Source organism: Podarcis liolepis, assembly GCF_965112155.1.
Source record: "Podarcis liolepis genome assembly, chromosome: 11".
Lineage (NCBI taxonomy): Eukaryota > Metazoa > Chordata > Lepidosauria > Squamata > Lacertidae > Podarcis > Podarcis liolepis.
In genome coordinates, this window is record NC_139565.1 from 58,918,585 (window position 1) to 58,934,822 (window position 16,238).

At 46.5% G+C, this 16,238-nt stretch overlaps 1 protein-coding gene across 2 annotated transcripts in view; it reads right to left on the reverse strand.

The window, feature by feature from the left end:
* Positions 1-16,238, reverse strand: part of PIK3C3 (phosphatidylinositol 3-kinase catalytic subunit type 3) — a 121,947-nt gene that overhangs the window by 25,293 nt on the left and 80,416 nt on the right. For both annotated transcript variants that reach the window (XM_083465822.1, XM_083465821.1), the window contains one exon: positions 13,704-13,794. In XM_083465822.1, the coding sequence (XP_083321948.1) occupies positions 13,704-13,794 (91 nt within the window). The remainder of the gene's footprint in view (positions 1-13,703; positions 13,795-16,238) is intronic.

Here is a 16,238-nt window from a genome sequence, read left to right on the forward strand (position 1 = left end):
CACTGACCGCTGATGAAACTCGCACTTGCTGAGCTTTGCATACAGACGATGCTCGCGCAAGCGCTGCAGCACGGTCCGGACATGGCCTTCGTGGCACGCCGGGTCACGGGAGTAAACCAGAATGTCATCCAAGTACACCACCACATACTTGTCTAGCAAGTCCTGGAACACGTGGTTGATGTACCGTTGGAACACAGCAGGCGCGTTGCACAAACCAAAGGGCATAACCAGGTATTCGAACTGTCCGTACCGGGTCCCAAATGCGGTCTTCCACTCATCCCCGGCGCGGATCCGAATCAAATTGTAGGCACCCCGGAGGTCTAGCTTGGTGAACACCTGCGCCCCTTGCACCCGCTCCAGTAACTCCGAAATAAGGGGCAAAGGGTACCGGTCCGGGATGGTGATTTTGTTCAGGGCCCGGTAATCATGGCAAAGGCGGAGCTCCCCACATTTCTTTTTAACAAAGAGCACTGGCGCAGCAGTGGGCGAGGTAGAAGGCCTAATGAACCCACGCTCCAGGTTCTTGCGCAAGAAGTCCTGTAAAGCCTCGCGCTCTGGCTCGGTTAACGAGTATAAGCGACTCACCGGTAGAGGCGCTCCGGGCTGGAGGTCTATGCCACAGTCAAAGGACCGATGCGGCGGTAGCTGGTCTGCCCCCCGTTCCTCAAACACGTCGTGATAGTCCCGGTATTCAGCGGGGAGCGTTGCAGCAACCTCCTCAGTGGGCGCAGCTGCTAGCATCTCAGTCTCAGCCGGAGAACTGGGGTCTGGGAAGTGTACAGTCCGTTTGACCCAGTCAATCCGCACATTGTGAGCCTCCAGCCAGTCCATCCCAAGCACCAGGGGGAACCGGGGCATGGAGGCAATATCCAGAGTTCGCATCTCACGGTGCTGCTGGAGGCACAGGACCAGGGGCTGGGTCTCCTGAGTGACGGCACCCGAACGCAGGGGCCGTCCGTCGATTGCCTCCACCTGCACCGGTTCTGGCTTGTTCCGCAGTGGCACCCGATGCTGGGCAGCAAAAGCAGCGTCCATATAAGAGCGGGTTGCGCCCGAATCCACCAGCGCATGGGTAAGAATCCATGGCCCTCCTGGAGGGTATAGATGTACCGGAACCATAAGGTGTTGTAATTCAATTGGTGCGGCCCCATTCTGTGCTGTTTGGGACCCCCGGTAGCCAGGGCCATCAGCTACTGGGGTTTGGTGGTTTCCCTGCGGCTGGTGTTTCTCAGGACAGGACCTTGCATAGTGTCCGCTTCCGCCACAATAGAGACAAAGATTCCCCTCCCGACGCCGCGACTTCTCTGCGGGGGAGAGGCGTGGCCGCACTGCCCCAAGCTGCATAGGTTCCTCCAATGACTTAGCTGGGCCCGTGGGGCTGCTGGTCGACACTGGGGCCAAGAACTGGAGGTGCCGGCGGTCCCGAGCCTGACGCCGGTCCTCTAGCCGATCGTCAATCTGTAGACTCCATTGGATAAGGGTGTCTAGCGTGGTGGGGCGTTCCATCGTGGCCAGCTGGTCCAGTATCTCATCTGAAAGCCCCTCGAGATACTGGTCCCGGAGAGCCGAGTCGTTCCAGGTCAAGTCCTGTGCCAGCAGCCGGAATTCTGTGGTGTATGCGGCCACCGTGGACTTGCCCTGTCTCAACCGCCGAATCGCCCGGTTGGCTTGACTCCCTTTCTGGGGGTTGCCGAACGCGGCCTCCAAACGATTGCAAAACCCCGTATAGTCTGCCAGCAAGGGGGAGTCTTGCCTGAGTAGCGGCAACGCCCACTTGGCCGCCTGGTCCTTTAACAAACTAATCAAAAAGTGCACCTTGGTGCGGTCGTCAGGAAAGTTCTGGGCTCGCCCCTGAATATATAGCTTGGCCTGGGCCAGGAACATAGGAAAGCTGGCTGGGGCTCCATCAAATTTCTCAGGCAAAGCCACTGGGTACTTGCCAGGAGTCGGGGCGTCGGCCCCAGGAGCCGGTAGGGCTTCTAAGCGTTGCTGAAGTGCCACGACCGCGTCACTGAGCTGCTGCACGGTGTGAGTTAAGGCCTGGTTCTCCTGGGCCAAAGTCACCAGTGCAGCCGCCTGGTCCTCCATGGCCTCTGGCTCTTCCCGAACGCACCCCTACGAAGGGGGAGTGCGGGTGTGGCGGGAGCAAACTGTGCTGGCCCCGGGGGTAAGGTACCGTGAATGTAGCAGAGTCCACACGAAGCGGGGCGAGGTCCGATGCAGAGAGACGGGCGGGGAACAGGAACGCTGGAACAGAAGGCTGAGCAGGTAACAGGAACACCGGATGGTCGGGAACAGGAGGCCGAGCAGGAAACAGGAGTACTGGATAGTCAGGAACATGAAGCCGAGCAGGGATCAGGAGTACCGGTTAGTCAGGAACAGGAGGCCGAGCAAGGATCAGGATCACAGGAAGGTCCGAAGCCAACAACGACGTTGCTCCCGCAACCTGGGGCCGGGATGAGTGGGCTTTTATCCTCTTCTAAGGTCAGGGGCGGTCCCGACCCCCAGGAGCCCCGCCTACCTTGGCCTTAAGGCGAGCACTCCTCCTGGGGGCAACTAGTTCCCTTCGCCTCTCTGCCCTAAGCCTCTGCAGATCAGGAGAGGCCGAAGGGTTACTGGGCCCTGGAGGAGGCTCACCTGTGGCCACTGAGTCATCAGGCTCCTCTGGGGCCAGGAGGACTTCACCTGGGGCCAGCTCCTGCTGCACTGCCACAGGTGCAAGCTCTTCAGCCTCTAGGCCTTGCCCCAGTTCAGCCGGCCCTGGGGGCGGGGACTCCTGTGCAGGCTGGGATTCCTCTGTTTCATCCTCCGAATCGGAATCCCAGGCCATCACACCACATGACCCGGAAGATGTCTGCGAACAAACACCGGCTCCCTCGGCCTATAGAGCGAGATGAGCCCGCAACCCCAGAGTCGGTCACGACTGGACCTAATGGTCAGGGGTCCCTTTACCTTTACCTTTTTTGTGTCTTTATTCTTTTTAGGAGGGATAAAAGGGGACTTCCCAGGAACCAAACCCAATCTGAACAAAGCCAGATTGGATTGCTTAAGTAAAGAGATTCAAACCAATCTACCAACTAGCTTCATGCTATATATTGGAGAATGCACTCTGCTGCTGACTCACAAGCATTGAGTTAGGAAGGATACTATTAAATCAATATATCCTCTCTTAGTATCTGCAACATTCCCACACCCTTTGCCAAAAGGCCACTGTAGTTGGCAGATCCGGCCCCCAATGAGCTTGCAACAGCTGTCAATGCCATGGCAACTGCAGCAGATGGTGCACTCCTTGGAGGCTGGATCTGATGCCCCTATGGATCCTGCCACCTGAGGCAGCCAAGTCACCTTGCCTTATGTGTGGGCTGGCCCTGGATATAGGCTGAAACCTCTCCTTATCAGGAGCCAATGGAAGGTGGAGCCAAATTAGTTCTAGTTTTGTCCCCATCCTCCTCCTTGCTTTGTTCTACAAGTGCAACACTGGGGTGAAGTGCAGAGGAAGCTGTAGGGTAAAGGGTCCTTCTTCCTGTGTCTCCACAGAGATGGAAGTAAATGTCAGGCAGAGAAACCTCAACTACCTCTTTGCCTTATTCTTCCCACCACCTCTCCTGCTCAGGTCTTCCTAAAAAATGAAAAGGAAAGCAGTTGAGAGATATGAGTCATTTTTTAATTTTATTTTTGCACGGGGGATTTGTCTGTGCAAAATGTTTAGCAAACGCTGAGCACCGCCATATCCTACGAGCAGAAACTTGCGGCTCCTTTGGGATAGCTTGAACCTTCCTGCTGTCACTTTCCGTCAAGGAAACGGATGCTATCAACAGTTAAAACAGGGCTACTTTTTCTATTCTTTTTTTTTTTTTTTACAGGCATTGCTGGGCTAGAAGAAAATAGATGGCCTTTATCATCCATCCCTGCTCCTGAACTCTTGATTTTTATTTTTATTAAAAAAACACACACACACAATGCAGGAGCGGCCCCTGCTGTAAGTCCAGGGATATTTCACTGGAGAGAGCCCAGGCAGTCAGAAGCATTGTGTTTCTGAAACCCGCCTGCGTTTCTTTTGTCTGGCGAAGAAATCATTGGTCCCAGATGCTCTCTCATTTAAAGGTCATGTTTGCTAAGAAAGACACATGCTGAACTCTGAGGTCGCTTGGCTCAAAGGCTTGGGGAGGGGGGGAGGAGACTAGTTTTGTTTTGTCTCGTTTAGATTGAACAATAGGAAACTTGCATCCATGTGTTACCTAGAGAACAATACTGCCAAGTGCCCCCAAGCACTTTGGTCTCCAACGAACAAAAATATTCTGTAGTTATTATCATCCAAACCATTATCCATCTTGGAAGCTGGGGAGAGAGACACTTAAAGCAGAAACAAAGAGGATATTTGCAAATCGCTGCATCGACTTCCTCACCCAAGGCAGCATTGGCTGAATTTCTTTTAATTTTCTGGTGAAAAAGGAGAAGTGCTGGAAAACTTCTTTTGCAAAAAAAAGTAAAAACAACACATTCTTTTCCAGGAGGATGTTTAGGGGAAAAGCTGCCTTCTCCTGAGTCTAACCAGTAGTCCATCTAAGCTTAGATTGTCTGGACTGACTGCCTCCCCAAGGTTTCAGGTAGGGGAAGATGCTGGGGTACCTGAAGATGCTGGGGGCTGAATCCAGGAACTTCTACATGCAATGTTAAATGGGGAACGTTAAAAACCATCCGCTGCACATCTGTTTTTTGCACGTACCAATTTTGAGGAACTAGCTGGTGGTCGCGGGTGGCACTGTGGGTTAAACCACAGAGCCTAGGACTTGCCAATCAGAAGGTCGGCGGTTCGAATCCCCGTGACGGGGTGAGCTCCTGTTGCTTGGTCCCTGCTCCTGCCAACCTAGCAGTTTGAAAGCATGTCAAAGTGCAAGTAGATACAGTGGTGCCCCGCAAGACGAATGCCTCGCAAGATGGAAAACTCGCTAGACGAAAGAGTTTTCCGTTTTGGAGGTGCTTCGCTAGACGAATTTCCTATGGGCTTGCTTCGCAAGACGACAATGTCTTGCGAGTTCCTGCGGGTTTTTTCCCCTTTTCCTCCCCTTTTTCTAAGCCGCTAAGCCGCTTATCAGCTGATCCGATCAGCAGATAAGCCGCTAAAAGCTCTAATAGCGCTAATCCGCTAATCTGTCAATGGGCTTGCTTCGCAAGACGAAAAAACCGCTAGACGAAGAGAATCACAGAACGGATTCTTTTCGTCTTGCGAGGCACCACTGTAAATAGGTACCGCTCCAGCGAACGGCGTTTCCGTGTACTGCTCTGGTTCACCAGAAGTGGCTTGGTCATGCTGGTCACATGACCCGGAAGCTGTATGCCGGCCTCCTCGCCCAATAAAGTGAGATGAGCGCCGCAACCCCAGAGTCGGCCACGACTGGACCTAATGGTTAGGGGTCCCTTTACCTTTACTAAATGGAAGAGCATCTCTGCAGCTTAGCATCTGCTGAGGAAAGCCCAGCTTCGCTGATCCTATTCTGCTCATAAGCCATGCCACACATGGCATGGATCCTCTCTGAGCATCATTTCTTTGGCTGCCCATAAAAGATCTCAAAGCGATTTCGCAGTACATGGAAATGGATCCGAGGGCAGGTATTTTCTCGATCCAGCCCATGGGTTTCTAAGCACACGGCAGTAAAATACAAGCAAACGTGCCCTGCCAGCCTCACAAGGTTGTTGTTAAGGGCAACACGACAAAATCTTTTAAAATCATGGTGCAATTTAAACACAACTACTTTATAGTAATAATCAAATGGAGGCCTTGCCCTTTTTACACACCTCTCCATTGATAAAGGCTTCCCCTGTGCTGTAACAATCGCAGGAAACAGAGAGCTCTAATTTATTCACAATCTTTACTCTGTTGGTGTTTAAAGCTTAAGGGTAAGATGATTTCGAACGGCTTCGGTACAAAAGCAGTCCTCTCCGACACACTTCTGTCATTCTCCTGCCTTTGTCTCCATAAATAGGCTAATTTATACCCACTGATACTTAAGAGTGATGTAGGGTTTTGTCTACCAAAATATTTCTCTGCGTTGGATCACTATAGCAACTGTATCTTCATTAAAAATAATCAAAGCACATACAGTAAGCTGTTCTTACACACAACATACTCAGGTCCCCCCCTCCCCAAATTGCCATCTTCTAATCATCTTGATATTATCCCTTTCCAAATAATTGCAATAGAAATCTACTGTTTTCTTTTTTTAAATGTTGATGTTTATGACCCTGTCCTTATATTTTAAAGGGATCTGCTCAGCTCTGGCAGTGCGATAGCAAGAGGGGACCTCCACGTCTGGAGGCTTTGCACCTCTGAATGACAGGGGCTGGAGTCAAAACGATGAAAGGGGCTGCTGTTTATGGGGCAGCAGTCTGCCCACCTGCGAACCCCAGCAGTTGGTATTCAGAGACATATTGCCTCTGACATCCCGGTCAGTAGCCACTGATAGCCCTCTCCTACATGAATTAGTCCAATCCGGTTTTAAAGCTATCCAAGTTGGTGGACATCACAGTCTCCTGTGGCAAGGAGTTCCGTAGTTTAACAATGTATTGCATGACTAAGCACTTTCTCTTATCTGCCCTCCAACTTCCAGCTTCACTGTATGTCCACAAATTGTAGAGAGGGAGAAAAAACTTTTCTCTCGATCCACTTTCTCCATGACATGAATAATTTTATTTCAGTTATATTTTATTAAATTTTCAAAAAAAAAAAAAAAATCACATATACATTCCAATACATAACAATATATTTTTGCTTTGCTTTGTCGAATTCCCACCCCATTTTTCGTGGTGTTTTTATTATTTATTATTCCCTCTTGCTACATCCTATCTTCTCTCTCTTATATCATAACAATAAGACAATAATCTCTAATTCCTTATGTTGCTCATAGTTCAAATCCTGCTCACAAATTCACTGTACTATAATATTTCTTTAAATACAGTGGTACCTCGGGTTACAAACTTAATTCGTTCTGGAGGTCTGTTCTTAACCTGAAACTGTTCTTAACCTGAGGTACCACTTTAGCTAATGGGGCCTCCTGCTGCCGCGCCGCCGCTGCGTGATTTTTGTTCTCATCCTGAAGCAAAGTTCTTAACACAAGGTACTATTTCTGGGTTAGCGGAGTCTGTAACCTGAAGCGTCTGTAACCTGAAGCGTATGTAACCTGAGGTACCACTGTAGTTCGAAACAGGGCCATGCATATTTTATAAACTATAAAATTATAAACCATGCCTTACTCTTCTTTTCTCTAAATGGAAAAGTCCCGAACAATGCAATCTTTCCCCAGAGGCGGGTCGCTACAATCCCTTAATCATTTTGGCTTCCCTTTTCTGAACCTTCTCTAATTCTACAATATTTGGAGTGGGTGGGGGTGGAGTTACTGCTTTTGCATGTTACTATGTTATGTATACATAGTATGCATGTGAAACACCATCTCCAACTCCTTGAAAGATTCTATCAACGGTGTCTCTGAAAATTTCTACACATCACTTGGAAAGATAGGCAAACTAATGCCAGTGTACTGGAAGAAGCAAAGATCACGAGTGTCAAAGCGACGATTCTTCAACATCAACTTTGTCGGACTGGCCATGTTGTGTGAATGCCTCATTATCATCTTCCAAAGCAACTACTCTATTCCGAACTTAAAAATGGAAAGCGTAATGCTGGTGGTCAACGAAAGAGGTTTAAAGACTCTCTCAAGGCAAATCTAAAATAAATGTAGTATGAACACCAACAATTGGGAAACACTTGCCTGCAAGTGCTACAAATGGAGAACAGCCTTTACCAAAGGTGTCAAGGGCTTTGAAGACACTCGAACTCAGGACGCAGGGAAGAAAAATGCCAGGAGGAAGGCACGCTCAGCAAACCCTCACCGTGATCAACGCCTGCCCGGAAACCTATGTCCCCACTGTGGAAGGACATGTGGATCCAGAATTGGCCTCCACAGTCACTTACGGACTCACTGTTAAAATCCTGTTTATGGAAGACAATCTTACTCGGCTACGAGTGATCGCCAAAGAAGAAGAAGAAGAAGAAGAATGTTATGTATGTTTGAGTTTTTATATTGTAAACCGCCTTGTGATTCTTGAATGAAGGGTAGTCTAGAAATTATTCAAACACCTTATCGGACTATTTAAAGAAACATTATAGGATGATGAACTTGCGAGCAGGATTTGAGTCATGTGCAACGGAAGTAATTAGATTATGATATTTGTGGCTATGATTTGATAGAACAGCAGCAGGAGGGGAGAAACAACAACTCTGTGGAAAATGGGGAGGAAAGTCGACAAAAATAAGAGAAAAGATGAAATTATGACTGTAGATGTTAAACATGCTGAAGCTTAATAAAATATAATTGGGGGAAAACAGATATCATTCATATATATATATATATATATATATATATATATATATATATATATATATTTGCTTTCGTAGATTTTCGTAGATATATATATATGCTTGAGGTGAGAACGATACGCAGTATTCCAAATGCAGCCACACCATATATTTGTATAAAAGCATTATGAATCTACATCAGTGAAAGTTGTGCAACATCAGAAATATATCACCTGAAAAACGGGCCCTGGTCAAACCTGCAGCTGAATTTTCTGAAGAGTCCTCCAAGCACCTGGAGTCGCAGGATTTTATTTTATCTTATTGTTTAAAATAATGAATTTCAGCCACTCTTTCTTTCCCTTTTCTGTCATCCTGGTGCTTTAGGGAGCACTTGCACCAGGAGATGAGAAAATTGACTTAGAACACCCATCTGCATAAAGCAAATAGCAGTGTTTGTCTTGTAGCCAGGCAAACATCGCGTACTTTACAAGTCTTCGCCCCCAAGCCTTCCATGAAAATGATATTATGGCTGAAAATGGGCTATTGACTTCATTCAGGCACCGACAGGTAATTTAATTTTACAGGTCAAGGCAAAATGGATCCTTATCTTGTTTGAGTTTCTCGAAATATATATGGATTTCTTGTTTAAAGCTTTGAGGAGGGGGACGGGGGGGGGACAGGAAGAAAATCAATCAAGACACCGAAAACATCTGTTTAAATTCTCCTCAACGCAATGTATGTGGCATTATCTTGTTTAAATGAGTTTGAGCAAAGCTGCCCACTTCAGCCAGGAGAAGTTTAAGGCAACTGTCTCCGCTCTTGACTCCACTCACGAGAGCTGAAACGTGGCCTTGTTTACAACGCGCCAGAATAGTGCAAGAAGATCAAACCTATCCATTCTGAAGGAAATCAGCCCTGAGTGCTCACTGGAAGGACAGATCCTGAAGCTGAGGCACCAATACTTTGGCCACCTCATGAGAAGAGAAGACTCCCTGGAAAAGACCCTGATGTTGGGAAAGATGGAGGGCACAAGGACAAGGGGATGACAGAAGATGAGATGGTTGGACAGTGTTCTCGAAGCTACCAATATGAGTTTGACCAAACTGTGGGAGGCGGTGGAGGACAGGGGTGCCTGGCATGCTCTGGTCCATGGGGTCACGAAGAGTCGGACATGACTAAACAACTAAACAACAACAACAAACAATGAGTTTGCCTGGATGGGGGACAAAGACAGGTGTGTGAAGAAACAAAGGCAAAATTCACATTTATTTGCTCCACCCACTTTTGCCACCGGCCCCACCCACAACTGGAATCTGGCCCCCGGAATACTGCCCTGAAGGGAATGTGGCCCTCAGACTAGAAAAAAAAGTTCCCGAATCAGTTATATGACAAGGGTGATAAAATACTATCAAACAGATACTGGAAAAATCTGGCTCTTTATTAGCAAAGAAACCCCAATTTAGATCTAGCCGAAACACATAGATTCATAGGAATGATGTGCCAAGAATGGAAAATTCTTTTCTGTAACAAAGAACAAAAGAAAAAGAGAGAGAGAGATGATATTGCTGAAAATCAATGCAACTGTAGCATTAGATAAATATAGATTTTTCCTGATAGGGTTGCAGAAAGAAAAGCTTTGCCACAGGGAGCGGAAAAATAATATAAATTCGGTTTCAAATTTCTCCCAGAATACCTGATGATTTTACAAGACACCATTCTCACTTCAGACTGAGCAGCCCATACAAAGTAAAAGCTATTGAACTGGGGAGAAGTGGAAGTCCTCCTTGCGACCACCGTGTACTGAGATACCAGCCGTCACCTTCAAGACTTGGAAGTTTAAGGAGATTCAGCATCACTTGGGGACTCCAGCTATTTCACTGATGATTTCAGCACAAGGCTTTTTGCTATTGGTGGGCAAGTGCGACACTTTCACTGGCCATGTTTGGGTCTAAACCACTGAGCCTCTTGGGCTTGCTGATCAGAAGGTCACCAGTTCGAATCTCCGCGATGGGGTGAGCTCCCATTGCTCAGTCCCAGCTCCTGCCAACCTACCAGTTGAAAAGCACGCCAAAAAGTGCAAGTAGATAAATAGGTACCACTCCAGCAGGAAGGTAAATTGCATTTCCGTGCACTGCTCTGGTTTTGCCAGAAGCGGCTTAGTCATGCTGGCCACATGACCCAGAGCTGTACGTTGGCTCCCTCGGGCTGTAAAGTGAGATGAGCGCCACAACCCCAGAGTCGTCTGCGACTGGACTTAACTGTCAGGGGTCCCTTTACCTTTACAGTGGTAGCTCAGGTTAAGAACTTAATTCATTCTGGAGGTCCGTTCTTAACCTGAAACTGTTCTTAACCTGAGGTTAAGAACATTTAGCTAATGGGGCCTCTCCCCGCTGTCGCATGATTTCTGTTCTCATCCTGAAGCAAAGTTCTTAACCCGAGGTACTATTTCTAGGTTAGCGGAGTCTGTAACCTGAAGCGTCTGTAAGCTGAAGGATCTATAACCTGAGGTACCACTGTATCTGACTTTTAGAAGACATCTGAAGGCAGCCATATATCAGGAAATTTTTAATGTCTAAAGTTTTACTATTTTAATGTGCGATAAATCACCCAGGGTGGCTGGGGAAGCCCAGCCAGATGGATGGAGTATAAATAATAAAATAAAATAAAATAATTAAAGCACATATGATCAAACTTTGTAAAAGACAGTGCAGCCTGGAGAGCTATGGAAATTAAATAAGAACATCATAACATCAGTAACCTTTCCAGATCTTCAGTCTTATGACATTAAGACAACATATTGTCACACAAGATCAAGAGCGACTCACTGTTCCAGAGAGAAATTGATTACTAAACTTCAAAGGCATCACAAGGTATCACACAAACTGATTCCACTCTCCCCACCCCCACTCCAGAAGAAAGTGCTTTGGGATTTATTCTATTAGACTTTCCATTAAAGTAGACTTTGAAAAATGGAAAGAAGACACCTCCATTAAAACAAAGGGAACAAAAAAGGCTGTGATGTGAAGGACTGACAAAATAAATAAGATTCCAAATGCAGAAGCATAGATATAATATAATAAGATGAGTCTTTTACAAGATCGGCAAAACTCAGAAGAAGACGCAGCCTTCGAAAGACCTCAGAAACGCTTCTCAGCAAGTGGCACATTGAAATGTAGTCTGAATGGAGAAAGAGAAATTGGGATGGATGGCTCTCTCCAGCCAACACGAAAACGTGTACGCCGTTGCCCAAATCAAACATGAAAGCTGTTGCCCACATATTAATAACAAGCCGGTTATGTTCTGCCTTAATTGGCACGAAAACACAAAGGAAGAGACTCTCCATTTGATACAGGAAGAGTGTCAGATTGCTCGCAAGACAGAGTCCAGGCCAAACACAAACACCATCACGTCAAGCAACACTGAACTCCTGACAGAGATGAATGGGATTAAACTAAGTGGTAAGTCAGAACTTGAAGTCTGCAGATGAGGAAAAAAACAAAAGAAAAGAAAATAAGCAAGACCCCTGAAATCCAGAACAACTGCCAATTTCGTTCTTTGATGGCCAGGTTTCTACCAATTATATATCCTTGACGACTGCATCTTGGTGCAGTGACGAGGGTTAGGAAACGTAAAACCCCCCACCAGAGAAATCAGAACGGTTTCAGAAGTGGCTATTCCCCCTCCTCCGTCAAATTAAAAAGAGACCAGGCTGGAATAAGATGGGTTTCTGAATCATCAGAAGACAGAGATGAGATTGCTCTTGTTTGGCAAGCTGCCCTCCTGCTTCTTTTATAGACTTCCTTCGGATAATGTCTAGGATCACTTCCAACATTACATTTCTCACTTCGCAAGGGTCCCTGGGCCAGTTCATACTGCTAGAGTGTTCTGTGTGCCTGAGTTCAAGCACACGGCCGCACAAGGGATTATCACAATCATCATCAACAACAATGAAATTTCTACCCAGCTCTTCCTCTCAAAGCAGCCCAGGGCAGCAAACAACAATACAATTAAAAAACAACAACGCAATGCAATTAAAATAATCTGAAACATCTTTAAAAGACATAAAAACAAATTAAAAGAACATCTAAACTAGGGTTTACTGTTTGAAATATGGCAACCCTAATCTAAACACTTTCAAAAACACTATGAGCATCACAAAACATTTGAACACTGCCAGATACTCTCACAACCAACTAATCCAAGGTTGTCAGGAATAGCGTCATTCAACCTGAGAGCTGCATTTTATTCTGGGTGATTTTCCTGGGGTGGAACAGCAATGATTGGCAGAGCCAGAGGCAAAAAAGAAGGTGGGACAATGGATGTGTCTCTTACCTTTGTACTGCGGGTGACACTGCAGTCACATAAAAGCCAGAGGTTTCGACAGAACCCCTTCACATCTCTCCAAGCAGGCAAGCAAGAGGCAACTCCATGGCTTAAGGTGATATTCCAACATGAGGAGGCATGTGGAGCAGGGTTGGCAGGGGCCTCAGCTTGGGAAGAGTTTCAAAGCTCAGACAGAGAAGCCTGGCCTTAAAGACCAGAGAGTTCTCCACTTCTGAACCAGCAGAAGCAAAGAAAAATTGATTGGCACCCTAAGCCCTTTTAAAATGTGTTGCCATTGTCTTTATTTTGATTATGCGTTTTGTGGTTTTATATTCTGATTTTATGGAATGATGTATGGAAGTGAGAGATGTATGGAAGTGAGAGCTGGACTATAAAGAAGGCTGATCACCGAAGAATTGATGCTGTTGAATTATGGTGCTGGAGGAGACTCTCGAGAGTCCCATGGACTGCAAGAAGATCAAACCTATCCATTCTGAAGGAAATCAGCCCCGAGTGCTCACTGGAAGGACAGATCCTGAAGCTGAGGCTCCAGTACTTTGGCCACCTCATGAGAAGAGAAGACTCCCTGGAAAAGACCCTGATGTTGGGAAAGATGGAGGGCACAAGGAGAAGGGGACGACAGAGGACAAGATGGTTGAACAGTGTTCTCGAAGCTACAAACATGAGTCTGACCAAACTGCGTGAGGCAGTGGAAGACAGGAGTGCCTGGCGAGCTCTGGTCCATGGGGTCATGAAGAGTCGGACACGACTAAATGACTAAACAACAACATTCTGATTTTATCTCGAGAACCGCCCTGAGACCTGCGGCTATAGGGCGGAATATAAATTCAATCAACAAATACAACAACCACCATTTCATGGGAACAGTGCATGTGTGCTTTGACACACAATGGCAGGGGGCTGAGAAATGGAGGGAAGAATAAATGAAATGAGTTTGGGAGCCAAGCCTCTCTCTGTGTGGGCAGAGCACATCTTGTAGCACACACACTTTATATTCAATTCTTACCTTCTTTACAGTCTTGTCTGGCTCAAGAGCTATGTCCGGGATGTTGGCATCGACCATGAGGGAGAACAGGTTCAAAATGAGGTTGGAATACCTGAGGAGAAGAAGAAGGCAGACATGGTAAGAAAATAATAGCCCAGAGGGGAAGCCAATTTAGCCACAACCAGAGAGTATTGTGGAACAGGCTTATAGGGACTCGATGCATGAAGTGGATACTTAATTGGCAGCCTGCCAGCCAAAATTTTAGATACAGTTGGATGCGCAATGTGGACAAAATGAGACATCCGAAGGTCAAATTAATTGCACTCAAAAAAGAACCTACAGCAAGTAGAAAACGAGCAACCTTAGCTTTTTGTTGGCATTAGCTGAAGCATTGGCTAATTAAAGTAAATTTCCTAGGGAGGATGAGAGACTATGTTACCTTCGCCAGATGGGTGGGAAACTTCTTTTTTCTTCGTCTTGTCAGATGCAGTTCCCAACACTAGCATTGCACCACTGGTTGGCAGTGCGAAATCCACGCTGCCTTGTCCAAGGAGCAGACTCGGACGTGGGTGGCGCTGTGGTCTAAACCACTGAGCCTCTTGGGCTTGCCAATCAGAAGGTTGGCAGTTTGGATCTGCGCGACGGGGTGAGCTCCCATTGCTCTGTCCCAGCTCCTGCCAACCTAGAAGTTTGAAAGCATGCCAGTGCAAGTAGATAAATAGGTACCACTGTGGTGGGAAGGTAAAGGGCGTTTCCGTGTGCTCTGGTTTCCATCAAGGTGTTCTGTTGCACCAGAAGTGGTTTAGTTCTGCTGCCCACATGACCCGGAAAGATGTCTGTGGACAAACGTTGGCTCCCTCAGCCTGAAAGCGAGATGAGTGCCACAACCCCATAGTCACCTTTGACTGGACGTAACCATCCAGGGGTCCTTTACCTTTATATTTCTGACTATGCCTTTGGGGATGGTTTTTGGGGATGGTTTAAAGAACTTTTCTTTAAAAGGGCGTTTCAGGGGCTGGACCGAAATATTTCTGGCACTTCCACTGTGCGGACCTCAGCGCGTGTCTCCTGTCCAAAGTTAGCACCCGACCAAAGTTCTGTGAATTATGTGAACCAACCGTTTTACACCTATAACTTTGGAGATCCAAAAGCCATTTGTAACCATTAAAAAGGAAGAGCCTGACAGCTGCCTTGAGCTTTACAACTGAAGTCTGTATGCTTGAAACAGCTGCTGGCGTTTCAAGGGAATGCACTTAACATTTTACTTTCTTAAAAGTAAAATACAGTGTGTGGGCTTTTTTATATTAAATTTAATTTTAAAATTAAATTAATAATAGTACCAAGATTTGAAAGAGCTTCCACTGTGAGTGATTATTTGAACTGACCTATTTAACAGTAGAGGAGAAATCCAAATAAGGGAAAATGTTTTGTTTTGCTGTTTTTAATAATAATAATAATAATAGAATAGAATAGAATAGAATAGAATAGAATAGAATAGAATAGAATAGAATCATAGAGTTGGAAGAGACCACAAGGGCCATCGAGTCCAACCCCCTGCCAAGCAGGAAACACCATCAGAGCACTCCTGACATATGGTTGTCAAGCCTCTGCTTAAAGACCTCCAAAGAAGGAGACTCCACAACACTCCTTATTACAACAACAACAACAACAACAACAACAACAACAACAACAACAACAACAACAATAATAATAATTATTTATACCCCGCCCATCTAGCTGGGTTTCTCCAGCCAATCTGGGCGGCTTCCAACACAATATTAAAATACATTAATCTGCCAAACATTAAAAGCTTCCCTAAATAGGGGTGCCTTCAGATGTCGTCTAAAAGTCTGGTAGTTGTTGTTCTCTTTGACATCTGGTGGGAGGGCGTTCCACAGGGCGGGTGCCACTACCGAGAAGGCCCTCTGCCTGGTTCCCTGGAACTTGGCTTCTCACAGTGAGGGAACCACTAGAAGGCCCTCAGAGCTGGAACTCAGTGTCTGGGCTGAGTGATGGGGGTGGAGACGCTCCTTCAGATATATGGGACCGTGGCCATTTAGGGCTTTAAAGGTCAGCACCAACACTTTGAATTGTGCTCGGAAACGTACTGGGAGCCAATGTAGGTCTTCCAATCTGAGCACAGGTTCACCTGTGCAGAACTACAGCTTCCATCATCACTGGGGTTGAAGAGCTGTATGGGATTGATGGCGAGGTATGATGGGAATTGTAGTCCAAAACTACTTGAAGGGCACCAGGAAGAGGAAGCTGGTTTAGATTAACTCAGGGTCTGATCTGCCAAGGTTGCTCTCATGTTCTTGTGCTTTTCAAGTGTCTCCTTGCCCAACGGGTCATTAAGGTAAGGCAATGAACTCCTCAACAGATCAACTGCAGTTAAGCTGCATTTATCTTCCTTCTTCCTGCGCCACAGAAGACACAAAGCCTTAAAAAATTGAGACTTTTCGCCAGCCTTTGCTAAACACTACCAATGCTGAACTGAAACGCAATTAATTAGCTAGCGAAGAACAGAAAGCATCACCGTTGAACACTGACATTTCC